We start from the raw sequence: 27,926 nt of genomic DNA on the forward strand, positions 1-27,926 counted from the left end.
ACTCTATACATATACACAGATATGATACACTCAATACATACATATACACACTCTATACTGTACATATACACGATACACTCAATACATATACATGATACATTCCATACATATACACAGACATTATACACATACACTCCTGTCAGGGTCTGGGATAGAACCCGGGTCTCTGGTCTCAATACACATACATGATACATTCCATACATATACACAGACATGATACACTCAATACATATACACACTCTATACATATATTATACACTCAATATACATATATATATATATATATATATATATATATATATATATATATATATATATATTCTATACTGTACATATACACATGATACGCTGCGTACATATACATGATACATTCCATACATATACACATACATTATACACACTATACATATACACTCCTGTCAGGGTCTGGGATAGAACCCGGGTCTCTGGTGTGAAAGGTGTATGACGTTACCACTGAGCTACTGAGCACATGATACACTCCTTGCATACTACAGATACACTCCTCAGATATACTGTACATATACACATGATACACTCCATACATACATATACACAATACACTCAATACATATACATTCCATACACACAGACTCACTTATACTCACTTTCTACTGTACTTATACAAGATACACTCCATACGGTACATATACACGATACACAATACACATACATATACACAGACATGATACACGCTCTATACTGTACATATACACGATATATATATATACACAGACATGATACACTCAATACATATACACACTCTATACACATACACAGATATGATACACTCAATACATAAATATACACACTTTCTACTGTACATACATACACAGGATACACTCCGTACATACATATACACGATACACTTAATACATATACACAGACATATTACACTCATACATACACACACTCTATACATACACACACACATGATACACTCAATAGATATATACACACACTTTTTACTGTACATATACACAGGATACACTCCGTACATACATATACAAGATACACTTAATACATATACATATTACACTCATACATACACACAATACACTCCATACACATGCACACAGATAATATCCTCACTATATATATATATATATATATAGTTACACATGATACATTCCGTACATATACATGATACACTCAATACATATACACACTCCATACTGTACTTATACACATGATACATTCCATATATATACACAGACATTATACACACTATACATGGGATAGAACCCGGGTCTCTGGTGTGAAAGGTGAATGACATTACCACTGAGCTACTGAGCACATGATACACTCCTTGCATACAACAGATATACACATGATACATCCTATACATATACACATGATACACTCCATACATACATATACACAATACACTCAATACATATACATTCCATACATACACTCACTTTCTACTGTACTTATACACGATATACTCCATACTGTACATATACACGATGCACAATATTGATACACAATACACATACATGCTCTATACTGTACATATACACGATGTACATATACACAGACATGATACACTCAATACATATACACATACACAGATATGATACACTCAATACATACATATACACACTCTATACTGTACATATACACGATACACTCAATACATATACATGATACATTCCATACATATGAATGTGACATTATACACACTATACATATACACTCTTGTCAGGGTCTAGGATAGAACCCGGGTCTCTGGTGTGAAAGGTGAATGACATTACCACTGAGCTACTGAGCACATGATGCACTCCTTGCATACAACAGATATACACATGATACATCCTATACTGTACATATACACATGATACACTCCATACATACATATACACAATACACTCAATACATTCATACATATACTCACTTTCTACTGTACTTATACACGATAGACTCCATACTGTACATATACACATGATACACAATACACTCAATACATATACATGATACATTCCATACATATACACAGACATGATACACGCTCTATACTGTACATATACACGATATACATATACACAGACATGATACACTCAATACATATACACACTCTATACATATACACAGATATGATACACTCAATACATACATATACACACTCTATACTGTACATATACACGATACACTCAATACATATACATGATACATTCCATACATATACACAGACATGATACACTCAATACATATACACACTCTATACATATACACAGACGTGATACACTCAATACATACATATACACACTTTCTAATGTACATATACAAGATACACTCCAAACTGTACATATACACATGATACACAATACACTCAATATATATACATGATACATTCCATACATTCCACATGATACACTCCTTGCATACTACAAATACACTCCTCACTATACATATACACGATACACTCCATACTATACATGATACACTCCATACATATAAACATAATACACTTAACACATACATGATACACTTCATACTGTACATATACATGATACATTCCATACACACATACAATCAGTACATTGACACATATACACATACATACAGTATACACACTCTATACTGTACATATACACACTCCATACTCCATATCTATACACATGATACAGTCCATACGATACACTAAATTCATATGCACAGATATGATACACTCAATACATACATTTACACACCATGCATACTACAGATATACATATCATAGACTCCTCACTATATAATTATATACACTCCATACATATACACACTCTATACATATACAGTTATTATATACTCAATACATACATATACACATGATACACTCAATTTATATATACAGACATGATACACTCAATATATATACACTTACACACACACTCTATACTGTACATATACACATGATGCACTCCGTACATATACATGATACATTCCATTTATATACACAGATATTATACATGATACATTACATACATACAGACATTATACACACTATACATATACACTCCTGTCAGGGTCTGGGATAGAACCCGGGTCTCTGGTGTGAAAGGTGAATGACATTGCCACTGAGCTACTGAGCACATGGTACACTCCATGCACACAACAGATATACACATGATACACTCCATACATACATATACACAATACATATACACAGATATGATACTCTCAATACATATATTATACACTCAATATATATATATATATATATATATATATATATATATATATATATATATATATATATATATATATATATATATTCTATACTGTACATATACACATGATACACTGCGTACATATACATGATACATTCCATACATATACACAGACATTATACACTCAATTCATATACAAATTCATACACATGATACATTCCATACATATACACAGACATTATACACTCAATACATATACAAATTCATACACGATACATACCATACATATACACAGACATTATACACGCTATACATATACATTCCTGTCAGGGTCTGGGATAGAACCCGGGTCTCTGGTGTGAAAGGTGAATGACATTACCACTGAGCTACTGAGCACATGATACACTCCATGCACACAACAGATATACACATGATACATCCTATACTGTACATATACACATGATACACTCCATACATACATACATACACACAATACACTCAATACACTCAATACATATACACAGACACGATACACAATACATATACACAGATATGATACACTCAATACATTCATACATATACACACTTTCTACTGTACTTATACAAGATTCACTCCATACTGTACATATACACATGATACACAATACACTCAATATATATACATGATACATTCCATACATATACACAGACATGATACACGCTCTATACTGTACATATACATGATATACATATACACAGACATGATACACTCAATACATATACACAGATATGATACACTCAATACATATATACACTTTATACTGTACATATACACGATACACATACATTCCATACATATACACAGACATGATACACTCAATACATATACACACTCTATACATATACACAGATATGATACACTTAATACATATATACACTTTATACTGTACATATACACGATACACATACATGATACACTCAATACATATACGCACTCTATACATATACACAGATATGATACACTCAATACATACACACACTCTATACTGTACATATACACTCAATACATATACAATCCATACATATACACAGACATGATACACACTCTATACATATACACAGATATGATACACTCAATACATACATATACACACACACTCTACATATACACTATACACTCAATACATATACACGCCTGTCAGGGTCTGGGATAGAACCCGGGTCTCTGGTGTGAATGGTGAATGACATTACCACTAAGCTACTGAGCACATGAAACACTCCATGCACACAACAGATATAGACATAATACACCCTATACTGTACATATACACATGATACACTCCATACATATACACACTCTATACTGTACATATACATGATACACTCCATACTGTACATATACACGATACACTCAATACTATACATATACACGATACACTCTACACATAAACTTATACAGACATGACACACTCAATACATACATACATATACACAATACAATCTGTACATAAATATACATGATACATTCCATACATATTACACTCATACATACATATACACACTCCATACTGTACATATACACTCCATACATATACACACTCCATACTGTACATATACGCATGATATGATACACTCAATACATACATATACACGATACACTCCATGCATACTACAGATATACAGATCGTAGACTCCTCACTATATATATATATTTATAGAGAGAGAGAGAGAGTGAGAGAGAGAGAGAGAGAGAGAGAGGCAGTACTGATTACAACCAATATCCTATGTTGAGTAATGAATGGTCTTATATGCAAATATTGAGAAAATTAACTTACCTTCACAGATCACGATGATGCCGTTAGGATTCATAATGAAATATCTTGTTAGCCCAAGGCCATCGATTATATACTATAATAATAATAATATAAAAATAATAATGATAATATTGGGCGAATTATAATAATAATAATAATAAGAAGAATTTTTAAATAATAATTACAGGCTTTTAATAATTAAATATTTTGTATTAGCCCTGGGCCATTATTTATAACAACAATATTTCTATATAATTTTTAGCCTATTACAATCATTATAATTATATTATTATTAATAATAATAGATCATAGGAAAAAGGTGACACTCTCTCCCGGTCTGATGGCGCTTATACAGCCTCAATAATGAGGGTTTCAAACTATTTTTGCCTTATTTGAGGATTTTACCACACAGATTGATTACGAAATTACAACCAATATCCTATGATGAGTAATGAATAGTCTGACATGCAAATACTGAGGAAATTAACTTACCTTCACTATGCAATGATGCCACCTGTCAGGATGGGATTTAAAAACTGGCGACTAAATTTCACGTCACGTGACCAGCTACCACACACATCTGCTTGGTTGAAATATTTGATCATAATCTCCACCCTTGTTGACCCTGGAACATTTAAAGGTTGTCCGCAGGGTGTTAAAAAGTATTAAAAGTTGATAAATCGATTATGAGAAAATTAAGGCCCTTAAAAGGTATTAAAAAGTCTTAATCCCGTTTTTACGAGGTCTTTAATTTTGTTCAAGTGTTTTCCAAAGTGTTTGACTCAAAAAAAAAAAAAAAACATAAATATATTTATTTTCCTCCTAATATTAACAACAGCGTGCTCGATCCACGCGATTGGTTCAGGCCGGGGCGCGTCCGGACTCCTCTGTCTGGGTGATGTCACAATTTACGAATGCAAGAAGGTGATGGGACGCTCACCACATAAAGAGAAACCATAGAGCGAAACAGACGGCAAAATGTAAGTTTGCGTACTCCTAATTGGAGAAAGAGGAGTTTAAACAGAAGCCTGTAACTGAAAACAACCATGCAGGTTCTTCTTTCAAGCTTTGTTTCTTCCGAGCTTGACAAGACCATTTCAAAACCAACCAAGGTTCCTTCTGAAAATGTACCCCATATACATTTCTGGAGAACGCCAAAAACTTCCCGGGAGGTACATTTATTTATTTATTTTATTTTATTTTTTTTACAGTTTTTATTTTTGTGAAATCACCGGAGGCGCCTTTTCAGATCTCGCGAGGGCCTTCGGCAGAGGCCGCTGTCGACAGATTGACTGACCCACCTTCACTAAACCCAACTGATAGTGTTTTCAAAAGCAATCCAGAATAAAAAAAGCCCTCGCGGCAGACTGATTTTTATCACGTTTTCAGATTTTACCACATTCTCACCCTGTTATTTACTTGTTTAATTTATTTTTTATCTTTTGTTTTTGTCTTTCTTGCTTTTTGGAACCGTTCTTCGCCGGACTCAAACCCCATCGTCAACTTCCCTCTGTGTCTCAAGTCTGTGGACGTATGCGACAAGCCACTGGCGAACTGGTAACAGCGGAAAAGCAGTCTATATGAAGGTAAGTGGTCAGCTTACCTGTAGCGTTCGTTTAAAAGATGAAATGCAGTCATACGTACCTCTGGCTACATAATTCGTGATCTCCAGAATTATATATAGGGCTACGCTTTCACAATGAGCCTAGGTGGAAGAAAACACTTCACTACTTCAGTTTTAAGATACATATAATAAGAATATTTAATAACAATTAGCTACAAAGGGGAAAAAAAAAGTTACATCTCATCAACATAATCAACAACTACAATAGACGAACTCCAAAGACTCTCCACATTCTCCATGTTCCAGGGATCTTCATTCCAAGACATAGTTTTTGTATGGGAGCAGTATGAGATGTGTGACACAATCTGAAATGAATAAAGCATTTGTGTTATATGAAACAGGGATAGCTCAATATGAATTCGTAAAGTTCTATACCACAGGTGTCAAAATCAGTTCCTGGAGGGCCGCAGCTCTGCAGTTTAGTTCCAACCCTAATTAAACACACCTGATCAAACTAATGGAGTCCTTCAGGCTTGTTTGAAACTTACAGGTAAGTGTGTTGGAGAAGGGTTGGAACGAAACTGTGCAGGGCTGCAGCCCTCCAGGAATTGAGTTTGACACCACTGTTCTAAATAGTACCATAATCTGGATTCTACTGAATGTAGTAAACCTAAAAGCAGTAGTTTAGTAAATCAGTTTGAAAAATCTATACCTCATTAATGACACTAATTTATTCTCTATTTATACTGTAAAATGTCTGTAACGATTCACAATTCACATTATGTTGTTCCACCATGAGATGGTGAAAGAGACTGCCTTGCACATGAAAACTATAATAGGACTCAATTAGAAAATAAAAAATAATTGTTTTGCATTTTTTTGAGCAATTCAATTCTTCAAATTTAAAAATAAAGACACAAAACTGAATAATATTAGTGGAAAAGTTTGACTCCATCTGACTAGCTTCAATAGCATATTCTGCTATGAATGCACTCGGTAGGTGGAGAGAAGGCAGTACACATTCAACCATTCCACACCGTTAAATGAGAACAAGCTCAAAATGTTTTACCCGTACTTTCACTACCTGACAAACGTTTTGTTGCCTCTCCAAGTCCTAGGAACAACAAATAATGACCTGACTTCTAGTTGATCATTTGGTATCAGAAGGGGCTTATATGAAAGGCCTCTAGACTAGACATTTGTGCTGCCCATTAAATTACAAACCACAGGAGAGGGCAAACTCTTCAGCAGGATAGCGTTCCTTATACTTTAGCCTCCACATCAAAGTTCCTGAAAGCAAAGAAGGTCAATGCGCTCCAGGATTGGCTGGCCCAGTCCCCAGAAATGACCATTATTGAGCATGTCTGAGGTAAGATGGAGGAGGCATTAAAGATGAATCCAAAGAATCTTGATGAATTCTGGGAGTCCTGCAAGAACGCTTTCTTTGCCATTCCAGATGACTTTATTAATAAGTGATTTGAGTCATTGCAGAGATGTATGGATGCAGTCCTCCAAGCTCATGGCAGTCATACACAATATTCATTCATTTTCCACTGCAGCATGACTTTATGTTCTAAACTGGACATTATTTCTGTTAAGTGACAAGACTTTTGTCTAAGCAAAGTCAGACCTTACTGTCCTAATTAAATAATTAAAAATCAAGGCATGATCATATTTTATTTTGGTAGAATAAGCATAATCGAGAGGCCTTTTCCTTTCATATAAGCCACTTCTGACTCCAAATGATCAACTAGAAGTCCAGTTATTATTTGTTGTTCTTAAAACTTGAATTAGTGACAAGACTTTTGTCAGGTAGTGTTAATGAATTTTGTTTACACTGTTGCATGTATAGATTTTTTTACATGTACATCTTCCGACTCACTGTCATCAATAATGTAATCAATCTTACCTAAAATCCACTGTTCTGAAAGGCTGCGGCTCCCCTCTGGTTTCTTGCCATTATACCCCCCAATACAAATTCCAGCCTGCCGTACACTTCGGCACACAGTTCCTCCACACAGCTTAATGAGTTCTTTTAGTCTGCCACAGGGGGGCTGGGAGTATGGGGATACAAACATGGGCAGCTGATTATGGAACAGGTCCTGCTGATATTCTCCAGCAGAAAGATGCTGCTGCAGACGGCATATCTGCAAGAAGAGAGAAACCTTAATATTAAAAACCATATAATATTAATTTAAACATTATAAGCTAAATAAGGTGGAGCCTGGACGGAACCTGAACGGGAGACCATCTGGGAAATCTGTTGGAGGTAGTGTTAAGGCCCTAGGATACTTAAAACGAAATCAAAAAACTAATTGAAGATATTTAGAAGAAAATCCATCAAAGCAATATACATTTGAGTTCATTTTAGCAAGAGAATGTTTGGAGAAGTGATTCTGGATGATCAGTTGTCCCAAGTCAGGGGTCACCAATCCTGGTCCTGGAGGGCCGGTGTCCCTGCAGGGTTTAGCTCCATCTTGCCTCAACACACCTGTCTGGATGTTCAAGTATACCTCATAAGACCTTGATTAGCTTGTTCAGGTGTGTTTGATTAAGGTTGGAGCTAAAATCTGTAGGACACCGGCCCTCCAGGAACAAGTTTGGTGACCACTGTCCTAAGTGGTCGAAAGAGTACTGAAAAATCATACTGAAGTAAAAGAACCATTACTTGCCTAGAAATGTAGTGCAAGTAGAGTAAAAGTATCTGTTGTAAATATTACTCAAAGTATGAATAAAAAGTAGCCCTATCAAAAGTACTTAAGAGTAGTGAGTATTGAGGATTACGCAGTGAAAAGCTGATGCCTTTACATGTTATTTGTGCATGTGTAAACGCAACATTCTGTAGTTCATTTAGTTATTGTTCAGCAGGCACACAACGTCATAAAGCGTTAATATTAGGTTAGCTTTAGGTTGTGATGTGAGTTGACCAAAAGTCAATGTCTAGCCTGTGTCTAAGGACACTGTTATTTATGATGTCCAATAACAACATCAAATGATGTTGATGTTTTGTTGATTTTAGGTTGTATTGAAAAGTGACCAAAATACAACATCGAGACAACATCTTAAACCAGCGTCATGTTAGACGTCAAATACTGACATTTATTCATCAGGTATGGCAGCCAAAATCCAACATCTGATAGACGTCATATTGGTAAAGTCCACACCCTTTCGAAAGGGTGCCGAAAAAGTGGTACAGTACGGTTTGGTTCGGTACGCTTTTTAACAGTGCCATGAAAAGCGTACCAAACCGAACCGTAGTGTACCACTCAGTGGAAACGGCCCATAAAATGAACATAACACACCTCCAGGAACACCCAAGAAGCTACAAGTATATGACAAACTAGAATCAACACATGACAAAACAAAACAAATTTGACTAATCAGTTAGCTTTACTTGCAGCTGTGGTCATGTGCTGACGAGTTGAACGGAGTTTACTAAATATTGTTATAATTAAAAATGTTTTCACATAAAAAGCAGGTGTCTAGTGTAATGAAAGGAAAAAACACTCTCCCGAACCTGTACATGACAAAACTTCTCATCAAAATAAAAGGGATTGAGCTTGTAAACTCTGTTTAAGACAAATAGGGACATTGCATCATTTCCTTCCTTCTGCAACTTCCTTGTGACATTAAATGACCAACACAAACAGGAGCCCTCCCACGCATTCAGATGCTGACGGCAGACCCTTCTTTGTATTTTAGAAACTCTTGAGTAAATAAACAAACCAACTAACGAATAAAAGTAATAATGTCAGTGTTACAGATTCACATTTATTTTTATTTATTTAGTTTGATTTTATTTGAGTTTATTTCCAGCTGCAACCCAGTGCTGGGAAACACCCATACACACATACACTATTGCCAATTTAGCTTATTCAGTTCACCTGTAGCACAGTCTTTAGACAGTGGGGAAAACCAGAGCACCTGGAGGAAACCCATGCCAACACGGGGAGAACATGCAAACTTCACACAGAAATGCTAACTGACCCAGCCGGGACACAAACCAGTGACCTTCTTGCTGTCGAATAACATATAGTAACTAAGTATTAAAAAAATAAACAACTCTTTAGCAGTTGTACAATGTTGTACAATCAATGTTGTAAAATAGGATGTCAAAGTCACTGGCTGCGTCCGAAATCGCCTACTAGTCAGTAGGCACTACATTTAAATTTGAATTTGCTACTCGACTGTTAGAAAAGTACGTTCTATATAGTATGAATGTGAGTAGTATAAATGGAACTCGAATATACTACATCCACCATTTTGTCTAGATCATGTGATCTAGCTGCGTCAGTTGCATCGATTTACTCCCAATTATTAATTCTCTCGCAAAGCGTTATGATATAGTATTGCGTCTGTAACGTCTAGATAGGATACGTGGCCGGCCGACATGCACATATATGCACATCAATACAGCATAATTTTTTATGTCACTCACTGTATAACAATAATTCATATTATTACATTATTGTTATGGTTGAGGTTAGGGTAAACGATAAAAAATACTGTTTATTGGGTGATTTAATAAATAACATGAATAATACTCGGTACAACTACTGTTTTTAAGTACTGTAATGGTTGGGTTTAGGGTTGGGGTGGACAATAATAAAATACAATTCATTATTGTACATTTAATAAATGATATAAATGATTCCTGTAACTTCCGCCCACAGCTCTTTCTGATCTAGCAAGAACCGCGTTGTGACCTTCGGATGCACACTTTTAAGATCTTGCTGGAAGTACATGTCTACATAACTACAGGATCGACTTTCTCACAATTTTTTATTTTTTAAAAAAGTTTTTACAATCCCATGACAGTGACAGACATTATTAAACGGGCTCCTGCGATGTGATACATAAAATGCGAAACAAATATTTGTTGTGCTTAAGCAGTTTTTCCTTTTGTAAATATTTTTTTAATGATTAGGAAATTAAGCTTTAAAGAATGTTTCCCAATGTTTTACAACTCTGTTGAGACATACCAAAAGCACACGTTATGACCCCTTATCTTACTTTAAAAAGTATGAATGGTGTGCCTTCAAAGACATGATATAATATAATATAATATAATATAATATAATATAATATAATATAATATAATATCTAAAGGGCATCACGGTGGTGCAGTGGGTAGCGTGATCGCCTCACAACAAGAAGGTCGCTGGTTCGAGGCATTTCTGTGTTTAGTTTGCATGTTCGCGTGGGTTTCCTCCGGGTGCTCTGGTTTCCCCCACAATCCAAAGAGATGTGCTACAGGTAAACTGGGTAAGCTAAAATAGTCTGTAGTGTATGTGTGTGAATGAGTTTGATGGTGGTTTCCCAGTGATGGGTTGCAGCTAGAAGGGCATTCGCTGCTTAAAACATATGCTGCATAAGTCGGCGGTTCATTCCGCTGTGGCGACCCCGGATAGATAAAGGCATTAAGCCGTAAATAAAATGAATAAATGAATAACATGTCAAAATTATTAGCCCTACTGTAAAAAAAAAAAAAAAAAAAGATGTTTAACAGAGTAAGAATCACAGTATTTTCTCTAATACTGTTTCTTATAATAGTCTTATTTGTTTTATTTTGGCTAGAATAAAACCAGTTTTTAATATATTTTGGCCATTTAAGGTCAAAGTTATTAGCCCCCTTAAGCAAGATTTTTTTTCAACTGTCTACAAAATCCATTATTAAACAATGACTTGCCTAATTAACCTAGCTAAGCCTATAAAATGTGACTTTAAACTGAATATTAGTATCTAAAATATTTTGTACTGTCATCATGTCAAAGATAAAAAGGATCAGCTATTAGAAATGAATAATTAAAACTACTATGTTTTGAAAGGTGTTGATAAAATTGTCTTCAATCATACGTTTTAAATATAAATACAGTATATCCTTAGACCTGAACTTGTTTATTTGTGTGCTTTGGTTCCGATGTAAAACTGTGACGCACTCTTGACTGAGCAGAAGCTTTGATGGTCATCAAAAAGCAATGTTCTCACAGGTGTTAATGGAAGTGATGACAAGGACTTGATATCCAAGCAATGGAGACACCCAAGGGGTTAAGACAAAACATCCTCTGAGCGGAATAGTTTCCTCCCACAACACCTGCCTTCCCCTTCCTCCACGTTGGCTATTCGGGACATTATATTATGATCATTGAAAATGAGGAAGTGCTCTGATAGACTGACTAAGTGCTTGCAATAATATTCTGTTTTTACATTTCCAGTAATGTAGACCTTAAATAAATCTCAATCTCAATTTTTGAAAACCTTTTATGCCCAATACCTTCTGAACGGTTTATGCATCAGTCATCTTCTAAAATGTAATGCCTTACAAAAACTGATGTTAACATGGCTATGAGAACCAATCAGGCCATACACATAGTGAATTTGTTGTTTAATAAAAAATGTTTTATAGTCAGCTGTGACATGCAAACTAACAATTAAAAAATCTTACTGCTACTTCACTTCTTATACACGGCACCAGTGCTCAACAGAAATGACTGTGATTGGTTGTGAAGGTCATCAGTTCTCTGCTCTTCACCGAGTGAGACATACAAGGACACTGGAGCGTTTTATAGCCGTGAAGGACTGTCGATTCATCAGCGGATTGCTCGTCTATGTTTGCACTCGATAAACATCGGTGAAGAGCGGTGAACTGATGACTTTCACAGCCAATCATAGTAATTTCTGTTGAGCACTGGTAAACAAAATGCCAAATCAGCGCTGTTTGAGAATGCGCTCAACAGTGCTTAAATGTTAGCAGGAAATTGACAGTTTTTTAAATTTTTTAATTTCAGTACCGAAATTCAGTATCGTAGCAAGTCTAATATAGTAGAAAGTATCAGTTTGTTAACTTGAGTTTGATAAATGGTATTTAAAATGGGTGTAAGGGAAAGAAAATGTCAGCTAACCAGTATCATTTCCCTTAACTTAGCTGAAAACGAGCTCTGAAATGTCTTTTTATTTTCACTATCCATTCAAAACGGACCTTCGGGTCACTCGAAAGGTGGTGGAATTATCAATTTGTGTCACTTTCTCTTCACTGATAAGATATACAACCAAGTACACAACATTATGCCATCGCAGACGCTGTTCCGGTGTGACTCCAGGCGATACTTCCGGATGTCTTGCCACCACAGCCTCACTTTCGCTTTTAAAATGTCGGCCACGTGAAATCAGTCTATATAGCCAACAAAATTCATTCATTTTCCCTCGGCTTAGTCTCTATTTCAGAGATCGCTACAGCGGATGAAGTGCCAACTATTTTGGTTTTATGCAGCGAATGCCCTTCTGGCCACAATCCAGTACTGGGAAACACCCATACACACTCATTCACACACACACTCAAACGTTACGGCCAATTTAGTTTATTCAATTCACCTATACATGTCTTTGGACTGTGAGGAAAACTGGAGCACCAGGAGGAAAACCACGCCAACACGGGATAGAACATGCAAGCTCCACACAGAAACGCTAATTGGTACAGCCGAGACTCGAACCAGCGGCCTTCTTGCTGTGAGGCAACAGGGCTAACCACTGAGCCACTGTGCCAGCTAGCCAACAAAATGAAAACTTAAAACGATCACCTGCATTGGCTTTACTCACTTTTATTAAGAGAAATAAATAATCTTTTACAGTGTAGGCATCATTTAAAATAAGTTGAAACGACACAATTCTAAAGTTATTTTAGAACAACTAAATTGTTTTATGTTTAATCTACTTAAAATTGTACAAACTATTAACTTAATTTGTGTTGGGACAACATAAAGGAATTTTGTGGGACCCTGCATTCTTTACAGTGTACATTGTAAAAATAAATTGTCCCACACAATTCATTCATGTTGTCCCAACACAAATTGACTATTCATTCATTATTTATTGCCATGTCAGCTACTAAGGCTATTTTCATGGTAAGAGCATTTCAGTAATTAACAAACATCAACAGTAAAAACTAAATAATTGAATACACAGTTTAAATAAGATTTTTCTGGTTAATGCATGTTAAAAATTCCAATACTTTTTTCTGGTGTCACTTTGTTAAAAATGTCCTTAAGAGAGTTCTCATCATAAAAAGTCTTTCTGGAGTCATTAAAAGCAGGGCAGTCCAGTTTTACGGTCCATGGGGTTTTACAGTGCAAACATTGGATAGGGTCTTCATCTTTGAGTAAAAAGTTATGTATTAATCTTGTATGTCCAATACGACATCTGGTAAAAATTACTTGATCAGCTCGTTTCTTAAAATGTCTTACACCTCTGTGTGTTTCACAAATTGACTAAGTTAATGAAACAAATTAAAATGGATTGATCATAAAACAATTAAGTAATTCCAAAACACCTCAAGTATCGTGTTGTTTTAGCTCATTTTAAATAAGTAGTTTGAACAAGCAGCAAAAGTCATGTTTGAGTGTATGGTGTGCCACTTCTGAAGCTGAATTCTTTCATTTATTATGGCATTGATTTAGTTTAGTAGTATCCTGTAAGGGAAACACCAATCAACCATCGTGTTCTCATTCTTTTCATCATGCCTGACCCACTGCCTTAGTTATTATTGGCACAGATACAGGCGAGAGATAGCATAATACGAATTTAATCAAAGAAGCCACTCAGATTATGGGAGGAGTCAGAGTTATTCACAAAATACTGTTAGACGGATAAGGGATGACTATAAGCAGACTGGGGAGGGGGAAACAATACGAGAGAGTGTTTGTCACCGTCTCCTCCTCCTTCTCATGATATAAATGAAGCTTACACAGTGCGAGCACAATTCCTGAACAGGAGATTCAACAGGATACACAGACTACAACTCAACATATTCATTCATTCAATGAATATTAACACCTCTAATACAGGAAATAACCAATACAATCATATACACGAGCAGTTTTTATATCTTTAGAGCAGTTTTTATATCTTCAGAGCAAATATGTTGAGATCATGGATACTATTTCTAAGTTATTGCCTTAGTGCCGGGAAAGCATTCACGACTAATTCGGATGCAACAAGAAAGCAGCAGTACCAGATCCAGAACGGGCCGTGCACGTACACCTTTCTACTGCCGGAATCGCAAAACTGTGGAGGCCCTTCAAAAACCTACACCGAACAAGTGCAGAGAGATGACCCGGTTGACTGGAACAGACTGGAGCAACTAGAGAGCATCATTGAGAACAACACACAGTGGCTGCAAAAGGTAAGTAAACGTGATTAATTTATTTATTTTGAAAATACAAATACATTTTAGCAAAATCAATATCAATACATATTGGTATTTTAACTATCAGTGGTGTAAAGTAACTAATTTCAAATACTTAAACTACTGTAATTGAGTAGTTTTTCTCAGGAATCAATTCGTTTTTAAAAATGTGTGCATTTAGTTTCCCTTGAGTACATTTTTAGTGCAGTATCTGTACTTTTACTCCACTCCTTTCCTTCATCCTGCAGTCACTACTTTATTTTTTCTTGTCTATGGGAATTAGAAAAATCAGTCCTGTGATTCCTGTCCAATCAAATCACACATTTGAGGTAAATCGCCTCATAATGAACTAGCTCAAGACATGGGCGATTTATAAATGCAGCAAACTGGAAGTAAACATGTAAACATTCAAAATCCAAGGTCCAAGAAGATGTCCAAAATCTTTACATGCACAGACCCAGAGACATGTCATGCATTCCTATTTGATGCATGTCACCAGGGCTTGACATTAACTTTTTTTGATCAACAGCCAGTGTGGCTATAGTTTTCCAACCACTCGCCGTTTTCACAAGCCAATCTTTTGTTGTTGGGAAAATAGATTTTTTTTATGCATAAATATGACTTGCTAAAAATACTTGATTTAGATTGTCTGGAATGTCCACACGCCTCCTCATTCATTTCACTTTTTGTGTGTGTTGTGTATGAGCTTGCTCAGTGGGCATAAGCACATAGGTCATGGTTTCGTAGTGTTGCATTACAATTAGTTTTTATTTCACATCACTTTTTTAAAGCTCAAAAGATTTACCAAATGTATCTCTGACACCAGTAAAAATAAATAAGTAATTATTTCTTAGCCACAAATATTAAATGTGTCAAAATAAAGCAAAATATAGCTGTATACTATACTTTGTATTTAACAAAACATTAAAAAAAAAAAAAGTTTATACCAGTTAACTTTAAAGGAAATTAAAGTCCTATATTCTGTTCAAATAATGGTTAAAGCGAAAGCAACCAGAGCTGCGTTCAAAAAGACCAATCTGGAGCTCTTGAAAGCAGCAGGACAGTGGGTGCATGGACATAACTTTTGGTCTAGTCTATTTGAAAGAGAACCGATCACACCAGTTGCTTTCCAGGCAGGGTTGTTTTAAGCAAGGAAACGGGAGCGTGCACATGTTTTAAACAGTCATCATAATCAGCTGTTGGTGATAGTGGTTATCCTCTCATTCGGTTTTCAACCGCCTTTCTTTTGCCCGCATGAACAAAATTATATTTGTCAGTCATGCTGCTTCTCGAATCTAAGATTGCATTTGCACGAATATTGGGCCATCCTTATTGTCGAACCCTGCTTTTATGAAAACTACAACTTAAAAAAAAATTTCAACCAGCCAAAGTGGCTAGTGGAGGTGGCTGTCTAACCTGCCACAGCTAAAATCTACCTGCGTTTGGCAGGTGTTATTGTAAAGCCCTGCATGTCACTGATGACAAGATGACAGGTGTTTACTGTATGATGACCAAAATGGCCTTTATCACCCAGCAGGCACAAGACATCAACATGACAACAGATTGACATTGTACCCCAACTTCGTGGGGACGCTGCATTTTGTTTGGAAATGAAAATTGGGTTTACATCAAAACCCAACGTTAAGGCGTACATCAATGTCCAACGTCCAATCTGAAATCAACCAAATATCAACGTCTATTGATGTTACAGCTAGATGTTGTGTGGACGGTACCAATATGACCTCTATCAGATTTTAGATTTTAGTTGCCATATCTGACGTAAAATTGTCAGTATTTGATGTCAATATGACGTTGGTTTAAGATGTTGGCACAACGTGATTAATATGTAGATTTACACAGCTTGGCAGCCTCTTTAATTGTGTAAGATCACGTTTCTAAGAATTTCTCTTTTAAAGTTATAACGTGTCAACGTTTGGTCCAATGTCGAATCAATGGCACTTTTCTGAGTTTTCCGGGTTAGTTTCTGGAAAACCGAAAGCCAGATCAGTTCGAAAAGATATAGCAACTCAAGTCAGACTAGTCTAAATTTCTGGCCGAAGTTTGGTGGTCATAGCATTAAAGCCCTGGGAGGAGAAGTTGGTAAATATTGGGCTCAGAAAAAGGAATAAGTTTAGGTAGCATAACAGCATGTTGGCTTTCTCAGGCCAATAAAATAATAATAATAATTCTGACGTGAACTGTACTTTGTATTTTGCTGGACAAAAACTAAATCTAATATAATTTGTATTTTAATACTTTGAGACTGTATTTTATATCTGGCATAATAGGACTAGCATAAAAGTTCATCACATTTACCCGTCTGCCCTTTCAGCTGCAACCCATCACTGGGAAACACCCACACACTCTCATTCACACACATACACTACGGACAATTATGCTTACCCAATTCACCTGTACCGCATGTCTTTGGACTGTGGGAGAAACCGGAGCACCCGGAGGAAACCCACGCAAATGCAGCGAGAACATGCAAACTCCACACAGAAACGCCAACTGACCCAGCCGAGGCTCAAACCAGCGACTTTCTTGCAGTGAGGTGACAGCACTACCTACTGCGCCTCATGGTTTATCAGCTATTCTAATAGAGAAGACTCCAGATCTGTTTTTACATTACTGTAATGATTGGGTTTAGGGTTGGGGTAGATGTTAATAAAATACAATTAATGGGAAGTTTAATAAATAATATAAATAATTTCGACCACAGCCGTATATGATCTATAGCTGATTAACCATGTGGATGGATGATAACAGCCTTCTAAGCCTACTAGTAGGCCCAGAAGGACCATACTTGCCCATATCTATCAGCTGAAAACTACTAATAACTCCCATTCAATGGAGTGATAACATTTGAATGGGCTGAATAGTCCGACCCTGTCGACACTGGCTAATCACAACACATGTGACTTTTGTTCTTTTCTAAACACATTAGTCAAAATTATAAGCATTCGCTTTTCATCACAAAAAGCCTACTAACCCATACGATACATTCTTGAGGAGATAAACTTCACTCAAAAAATACTTTTTCTGCGTGTTCAAACTACTCACCAAATACTTGTAGTTTCAACTCATTTTAAATAACTTAAATGTTTTATGTTCAATCCACCTACATTTGTAAAAATGATTAAATTAACCTAATTGATTTGGGTTTGAACAGCAAGATGTTATTGTGTGGAACCCGACATTTTTAAACATATATAATGTTAAAGTATTAGATTATGATGTTTCCACATTATAATGACAAAATATGAGATTGTGCCAGGCAGTCTTCTGCATGTTTAATCATCGCATATAATTTGTCATTGCTTGAAAATGTAGCCCACCATAATAAATGTAAAATCTATTCAGTCTCAACCGAAAAGAACAGGATGTGGAGCCTTTAGAAACATCTCCAATCTTAAAAGATTATGGAAGATTGCATCTTGGAATGGTAAAATATCCTGAGTAGTGTTTTATGATTTATTTGATGCTAAATCATTCTAACCAATGTTGAACTTTGTTTTGTGAAATATATTTTCGCTTACAATTCAAAGGTAATAGGGTGTAGTCTAATCTAAAAATGTACCTGGATCTGCAAAAGTTACATTCAGCATCCCAATACAACAGAAAGAAACGTTCTCTCACATAAATCGAATACACCTCAAAAGAGTAACACTATTCAGTGGCATTTAGAATTTCCTTTCATTTCATTTGCATTCATGAATTCAGCGGCAACAGATCTAAAACATGCTCATATGATCCTATCCACAGCTGGAGAACTACATCGAGGAGAACCTCAAACAAGACATGGTCCAAATCCAAAATAATGCAGTGCAAAACCACACCGTGACCATGATCAAGATTGGGACCAGTCTCCTGAGTCAGACAGCAGAGCAATCACGCAAAATCACAACTGTTGAAGCACAGGTAAAGGTTGACACGTCTCTCTAATCCAGCCAGCAGTGGTTCAGTTTCAGGACCTAATAAGGCTCAATAATAATACCAACTTGACACATCAGTTAAATGTGTACTGTCATCAAATTAAATGAACAGTATAGATGGCTCAAAGGACAGCTGCTACTGCATTGCCTTAAATTACCTTTATAAGGTCATACAAAAGGAAACACAATGTTATTGCGTACACGTCTAAAATGTTCAAAAGATGATTTTAAAATTTAAGCTCAAGGGTTTTCTAGAGTAAAAATTGGTGTCGGCTGGTTTGGGGAGAAATAAAGCTCTGCTCACTTCATTGGTTGATAAGCATGTCACACAAAGAAAACAGTCATGCTTTTGTTTATAGATGAAAATGTGTCTAAACATGTTTATATATTTAACACAATCACTGATCAAATAAGGCCTTGGTGGGGAAAAAAAAAGGCTCATTCTGAAAACGTAGCCCTATATCCATTTCTGTACATCGCTGATTATGTAGCCAGATCTAGGTATGGCTGTATTTTGTCTTTTAAATGAATGCTGCAGGGCAATATGACGCTGTTGCTTTTCGCGCAAAAAATAAAATAAACAAGTAAATAACAGGGTGAGAATGTGGTTAAATTTGAAAATTTGGTAAAAAAAAAAACAGGCGAGGGATTTTCTTTTTCTGAATTGGTTTTTAAAACTGTTGGTTGGGTTTAGGGAAGTGGGTGGGCAGGTTAATCTGTGCTGTTGAAAACACTATTGGTTGGGTTCAGGGATTGAGGAGAGTTGGTCAGTCAATCAGTCAACAGCTGCCTCTGGTGGATTTATGCGAAAACAGCAGATACGAATGTCACTCGCGAGAGAAATTTGAGATTTAAAAAAAAATGTACACAGAAGCCTCTGTTGGATTTGCAAAAACAAAAAGTGCAAAAAAAAAAACAAAAAAACATGGTAGGTCTCCTGGGACGTATTTGGCACTCTTCAAAAACGCATATGGCGGTACGTTTTCAGAATGAGCCTGGGTTAAAAATTTAAATGCAGGAAAAATCCTGAAACTGTATTTTACAAACAAAAAAAGTAAAAAAAAAAAAAAAAAACTAAAGAAAGCTTAATTCACTCACAAGTTAAAGGTAAATTCTCATAGTTTGAAATGTTGTTTAGTTTACTTTCAGTGGTAAACCCAATGTCTATTTTTATCATTAGGTTATTAACCAAACAACTCGAATTGAACGTCAGCTTCTTGAGAATTCCATTTCGACCAGCAAGCTTGAAAAGGAGTTTCTTCAGCAGATTAATGAAATCAACAAACTAAAAGAAAAAAACAGGTAACAAATAACAAAGCTGCTTAGAAAAAAATAATAATAAAAAAACACCACTCAGTTAAATTCACATATAGCTTTTGCCATTTTTCCCCAAAGTTTTTTTTTATATTATCTTGTCCCCTTGTAGTTTCCTAGAGAAAGGAATAGAAGACATGGAAGGAAAGAGGAACACAGAGCTGGAGACCTTGAAAGAGGAGAAGGAAGAGCTGAAGAAGCTGGTGGAGATGCTGGCTAAGGTCATAAAAGAGATGGAGCAACAAGTGTCGAGCACATCCTCTGATAACACTGCCATGAAGCAGCAGCAGCAGGAGCTGACAAACACAGTCAACAATTTAATCCAAACGATCTCTGTGACAAGGCAAGGCAAGGCACATTTAATTTATTGAGCACAAATTTAATATAGCTATAATTGATCCGACAACCTTTGCAATAACATTAAATCAGAAAATTGAAGATAAGCAAGTAGAACACACTGAACTATTGAAGGTGATTTATGTCAAAAGAGCAGAAATAGCTACAGTACATAACAAGCGATAATATAAATAAAAATATTATATGAATTCAATAATGTAATAGCTATAAATTTATATGATATGCCTAAGTTAATACATTAAATAACTTGCCATTAGTATTTGTGTAGTATATAATCATATTATAATTCAATTTGCTTTAAAAAAAAAAAAAAGTATTATTTTACGTTACGTATTAACTTATTTAATAAATTTATTTATTTTGGTTTACCAATAAGGTTGCACTTTTTTCCAGGTAGCAATTCTGCAATGATGCAGGACAACCCAGATCAGTTAATTGACTGTGCTGTAGTTTTCAAGCAAGGGAACAAGAAAAGCGGTGTCTACTCATTGACCATACCTGGTACAAAACAACAGTTCAAGGTAACGTCCTTCACATCGATCACACTAATCAGGGTCATGAAACTCCCAAATACATTTTTGAGATGCTTAAAGACACAGGGCTCTATTTTAATGACCAAGGTGAAAATCTAAAGCGCATGGCGCAAAAGCATTAAGGGCATGCCGAATCCACTTTAGCTATTTTAGGGACGGAGAAATACGCTTTGCTCCTTGGTGCATGGTCTAACAGGGTTGTGCTCATTCTCAATGAGTTATGGGTGTGTTTTGAGCATAATGTGCATTAAACCTATCAGAGTCTTGTCTCTCATTCACCAAGAGTCCAATCGCACTATGGAGCATTTGCTATACATGGCGGACTTTGTAAGTAGAAAAACTGAAAGCTTCACTAGCGAGAAAACAGTTAAACAGAGCATCTACAGCGTTAGGATAAAGAATGAGCCTTCTCCACTCGGCCTCTTTACTTTTACACCTTTAATTTTGTTAAGTAAACAGTGTTGTATGCACTCCACTGAAGACATCCATTAGCCTACATATTTAATTTTGTCTGTTAAGAGCAAAGATTTGTTTCAAAACTATTTCTAAATTTAGTTCTTATTTACTGCAAATGAATAAATGAACAATAATAACAAAGCGGGGTTAAAAACCTTATATCCAAACACACGTCCTGCTCTTATCCTCCATATGATGATGCATTTGTCTCCAAAACCCTACAGGTGGACAAATCTAAACTTGTTTTTATTAAAACGACTATAAATATGCATATAATAAACTGCTAATAATAATAACAACATTATGCAAATGCAAGTTCTCACAAACTGAAAAAAGACCCCCCCCCCCATTTTTTTCAAATATAAAGATATTTGTGTGTTGCTGTACATCCTGTGTGTATTAAGCAATGTGTAAGCATTCTGACCTTCATCGGTGCATAACCAACACGCTTTGCACTGGACTTCAGAGCAGCTTTTAGTTGGTCAATGGCACGGTCTATTTCACTTCCTTAAAATAGCAACGTGTCAACGATGCGCCTTAACACACCTCCTTTTCAGACCAGCACGCCACAAAGTGGCTAAAATGGATTTGCTGTTTGAACATGGCACAAAACGTGAAAATTACAGTTGTGCTGGTCTAAAAATAGCAACAAATCGAGCCATACACGTCTTGCGGCTTATTGCACCGGGGTATGTGAGAGCCCATAGACTTGTACATACATCTATATATATACAGTTGTATATTATTAGTCCTCCTGTAGCTTATATTTTCTGCCCAATTAATGTTTAACAAAGGGAATACTTTTTGGCAACTTAACTGCCTTTATAGACTTCTGAAAAAGTGGCCAAAAAGGTTAAAAAAAAACTGGTAGAAAGCCTTGACAAATTGTGAATTTTTGTTTCCAGGCCTACTGTGACATGGAGACAGATGGAGGTGGATGGACAGTAATACAGAAGCGCTTTAATGGCCTTGTTGATTTTCATCAGACATGGAAAAATTACACCATGGTAAGGATTTAATGGCATCCACATCCTTTTTTGCTCTCTCTTGACAAATCGAAACTGCTCTGAAACATGAAATTGACGTATTTTTCTACTTCAGGGGTTTGGTGACATCTCAGGTGAACACTGGTTGGGGAATGAAATCATCTCCAAGTTGACACAAGAAAAACAACACACCCTTAGGATCGATCTGATGGACTGGGAGGGGAATATGGCCTTTTCAAAATATAGCCAGTTCTCACTCGATGGAGAGAAGCAGAATTACAGGTGACAAATTTACTTATGCTTAGAATATATGTAAGATTTACCCTGTGTCTCCATCTACAGCTGAAGTCAAAATGATTAGCCCTCTTGTGAATTTATTTTTAAATATTTCTCAAACTATGATTAACTGAGTAAGAACATTTCACAGTATTTCCTATATATATTTTTTTTCTTCTGGATAAAGTCTTGTTTGTTTTAGCCCCCTTAAGCATTTTTTTTTCTGTTGACTACAGAACATACCCAATTGCCTAATTAGTAACTTGCCTAATTAACCTAAATATGCCTTTTAATGTCACTTTAAGTTGAATACTTGTACCTTGAAAAATATCTAGTAAAATATTATGTACTGTCATCATGGCAAAGATAAAAAAAAAAACAGTTATTAGAAATTAGTTATTAAAATGGTAATGTTTAGAAATGTGTTGAAAATAATTCTCCAATTTTGGTTCTTGCAACACATTTAAAAAAAATAGATGGGACAGAAGCAATTTAGGGCTAGTAAATTGGTTAATTAAAGATGTGAATTGAAGCAGGTGATGTCAACAGGTGATTGTAATTGTGATTTGGTACAAAAGCAGCATCAAAGAAAGGTCTAGTCCTGTTTGCCAACAAATATGTGAGAAAATTAATGAAATGTTTCAAAACAATGTTCCTCAAAGAAAGATAGGACATTTTAGAAAGATAGGAGGACATGTGCAAAACATAATTAAGAGATTCATCAAATCTGGAGGAATTTCAGTGCCTAAAAGACAAGAGCGTAAGCCTTAACTGAACAACCGTGAACTCCAATCCATCAGGCGGCACTGCATCAAGAATTGCCATTCATCCATAAGCGATATCACCACATGGGCTCAGGACTACCTTTGTCAAGTATCACAATATGTACTTACATCCACAAATGCCAGTTAAAACTGTACTGTGCCAAAGAAAGCCCTATGTTAACAGTGTCCAGAAATGCCATCTAGGCATCTACCACCACACAGTGGAAAAGTGTACTGTGGTCAGTTGAATCTGAATTTCTTGGGTGAAATGGATGCTGTGTGCTGCGGACCAGAGAAGAAAAGGATCATCCAGACTATTACCAGCAACAAGTCCAAAAGCCAGGGTCTGTCATGGTATGGGGTTGTGTCAGTGCCCTTGGCAAAGGTAACTTGCACTTCTGTGATGGCAGCAGTAACGCTGAAAAGTGCAAAGAGATTTTGGAGAACAATATGCTGCCTTTTCCAAGGACGCTCATGCATATTTCAACAAGACAATGCAAAACCACATTCTGCACACATTACAAAGTCCTTGCTAGAGGAAGAGGATACAGGTACTTGACTGGCCTGTCTGCAGTCCTGACTTGTCTCCAATAGAGAATGTGTGGCGCATTTTGAAGTGCAAAATGCGACAATGAAGACTTCATATCGTTGTCAACACTTGTTTTCAGGAGGAATGGGACAAAACTACACCTGAAACACTTGTTGGTGACGTTGGTGTCTTCAATCCCTAAATGTCCTTTAAGTGTTGTGAAAGGAATGGCAAAATGACATAGTGGTAAACGCTTTACTGTTCCAACTTTTTTTTAAATGTGTTGCAAGAAACTGGAATACATATGAAAAAAAAAAATCATGAGGAACACGTTATCTAGGCGATGCAGTGGCGCAGTAGGTAGTGCTATCGCCTCACAGCAAGACGGTCATTGGTTCGAGTCTCGGCTGGGTCAGTTGGCGTTTCTGTGTGGAGTTTGCATGTTCTCCTTGCGTTTTCTCTGGGTGCTCTGGTTTCTCCCACAGTCCAAAGATATGCGGTACAGGTGAATTGGGTAAGCTAAATTGTCCGAAGTGTATGAGGGTGTGTGGATGTTTCCCAGAGATGGGTTGCGGCTGGAAGGGCATCTGCTGCATAAAAACGTGCTGGATAAGTTGGCGGTTCATTCCACTGTGGCGACCCCGGATTAATAAAGGGACTAAGCCGAAAAGAAAATGAATGAACACAATGAATAATTTTTGTTGTATTGTCTGCAATGAAATACAAGTCAAAGTAAATTGAGAAATTACTTCTTTTTTTATTTGCTTTTCCATACTGTCCCAACTTTTTCTGATTTAATGTTTTAAAAACTGTGTAGTTTTAAGCATTAATTTACACAAGATGGCTGGTATTCTAGTCAAAGGTCCCTCACTATGACAAGATCAACTTTAAAAGAATAGTACCGCCTAGTGGTGTATCAAGTAAACTACACTGAAGACAGTGAAAATGCCTCTAGTTTTACTAGTAAAAATGCTAAAAATACAGTAAAATTATAAAAAGTTTCCTTTATTCCTTTCCATTTTAGTACATCAAAACATTTGATGCATTAACACTAAATTAAGGAAACAGGATAGTTCACTGTAAAATTTCTATTTTTAACTTTAAATTTCAACCATAGCAGCCTTTTTATTGTAAACATCAGTGTTTTTTACACTGCAGAGTCAGAATATGTTGGATGGATTGCAGATATTGCACATAGTTTTAATGATTCTCCTAAATGTCAAAAATGCCATACTGTATTACAAGAGCAATTGCAGTAAATTGCAAGCTCTCAAATAAGCCTATACAAAAGAACTTCCTATCTTCTCACTTCGAAATTGCCTCTGCACGAACAGACTGTGTGCAGTTGCGATCTCTTTATGGTCTTATGGTAGAAAATATTTCTCTTGCTCCTGCAATAAATTCTACAAAATCTGTAAATATATTTTCCTTGTAAGGAAAATGCTAGAACTGGCAAAAACGAAGAACTGTGCTCATCTTGAAGAAAGCATTTTAGTTTGATCAATCACTTGTTGATAACAGAATTGAATCAAATGACTTTGACTCACGTGTGCATTTCTACTCTAAAGGATAAACCTCAATGGCTACAGTGGAACAGCGGGGAGAACCGGTAGTATGGGACAAACAGGAGGTGATTTCAGTGCAAAAGATCTAGACAACGACAAATGCGTTTGCAAATGCTCACAAATGCTATCAGGAGGTAAGAGCAACAGCACAATAACGTCCTGTTAACGATCCAGAAATAAATGATAAAGTGACAAGTGTTTCCCAAATTCTGTTGTAGATCCATAGTCTGATCCATGTTCATTAAAATGCACAACTGCTGTAATGATGCTCCTCAAGGGGGCTGAGTAATAGTAAAACACATAGCAAGGATTGAGAGAGTGACGACGATTTGTCAAAATACACATACGGTACGTTACTGAATTTAGTTTTCCATGTCTCTAAATATATATTTGTGTTGTATCGTTTAGGTTGGTGGTTTGATGCTTGTGGACCATCCAATCTCAATGGAATATACTACCAGCAGGGACAGAACACCAACCGGTTTAATGGCATAAAATGGTATTACTGGAAAGGTTCGGCATATTCACTAAAGGCTACAACTATGATGATAAGACCAGCAAACTTCTGAGCCTCTAATTAACACTGGTGTCACTGCTTTCCTGTCTAATTTGACCTTATAGTGTACTTCTGTCTAGAACAGTGGTGTCATACTCAGTTCCTGGGGGGCCGCAGCCCTGCACAGTTTAGTACCAACGTACCAACCCTGCTTCAACACATTTGCCTGTAGGTTTCAAACAAGCCTGAATGACTTAATTAGTTTGATCAGGTGGGTTTAACCCTTTAACTGTCTGCTCTACCAAATGGTTGACCATATTTTATTGTTTTAAATGATGACAAAGTAATCTAATGATCAAAACAGTTTTGGTTTACAATAAATAAATAAATAAAATCAAACAAACAATCCTGTTGCACTACTGCACTTGATTTTGGTTTATATATATATATATATATATATATATATATATATATATATATATATATATATATATATATATATATATATATAAAATAATAAAAAAAAAAAAAATATATATATATATATATATATATATATATATATATATATATATATATATATATATATATATATATATAAATAAAATAATAAAAAAAAAAATATATATATAAAATATATATATATGTATATATATATATATATATATATATATATATATATATATGTATATATATATATATATATATATATATATATATATATATATATATATATATATAAATAAATGTGTATATATATATATGTATATATATATATATATATATATATATATATATATATATATGTTAAATGTGAATCTGAAATATTTTATGGCATACTTCAAAAAATAAAGGCCATTTATTATTCAAAAATGTTTTATTTTGATTCTTTTAAATAAATTAGTCTTACACATATTTTATTTATATTTTTCATAGTATATTTCAGTACTTTTACCATAAACTGACATATTTCCAATTTGGTGAAGGCTGATATTTAAAACAATTAT

The 27,926-nt window shown here is 35.6% G+C and overlaps 2 protein-coding genes across 16 annotated transcripts in view; one reads left to right on the forward strand and one right to left on the reverse strand.

The window, feature by feature from the left end:
• Nucleotides 1-27,294, forward strand: part of angpt2a (angiopoietin 2a) — a 56,165-nt gene extending 28,871 nt beyond the window's left edge. For 2 of the 6 annotated variants that reach the window (XM_073919188.1, XM_073919189.1), the window contains exons 4-13: nt 6,486-6,549; nt 15,494-15,705; nt 19,474-19,629; nt 20,824-20,945; nt 21,070-21,305; nt 21,708-21,835; nt 23,209-23,310; nt 23,405-23,571; nt 26,427-26,557; nt 26,832-27,294. In XM_073919188.1, the coding sequence (XP_073775289.1) occupies nt 19,510-19,629; nt 20,824-20,945; nt 21,070-21,305; nt 21,708-21,835; nt 23,209-23,310; nt 23,405-23,571; nt 26,427-26,557; nt 26,832-26,992 (1,167 nt within the window). In that variant the 5' untranslated portion in view covers nt 6,486-6,549; nt 15,494-15,705; nt 19,474-19,509 and the 3' untranslated portion in view covers nt 26,993-27,294. 6 annotated transcript variants of the gene reach the window in all.
• The window catches only part of mcph1 (microcephalin 1), a 37,671-nt gene continuing 16,444 nt past the window's right edge, over nt 6,700-27,926 (reverse strand). For all 10 annotated transcript variants that reach the window (NM_001040363.2, NM_001430843.1, XM_073919967.1 and 7 more), the window contains 2 exons: nt 8,437-8,674; nt 6,700-6,892 (listed from right to left, as the gene is read on the reverse strand). In NM_001040363.2, coding sequence (NP_001035453.2) covers nt 6,840-6,892; nt 8,437-8,674 — 291 coding nt within the window. In that variant the 3' untranslated portion in view covers nt 6,700-6,839. The remainder of the gene's footprint in view (nt 6,893-8,436; nt 8,675-27,926) is intronic.

Source organism: Danio rerio, chromosome 13 (assembly GCF_049306965.1).
Source record: "Danio rerio strain Tuebingen ecotype United States chromosome 13, GRCz12tu, whole genome shotgun sequence".
Lineage (NCBI taxonomy): Eukaryota > Metazoa > Chordata > Actinopteri > Cypriniformes > Danionidae > Danio > Danio rerio.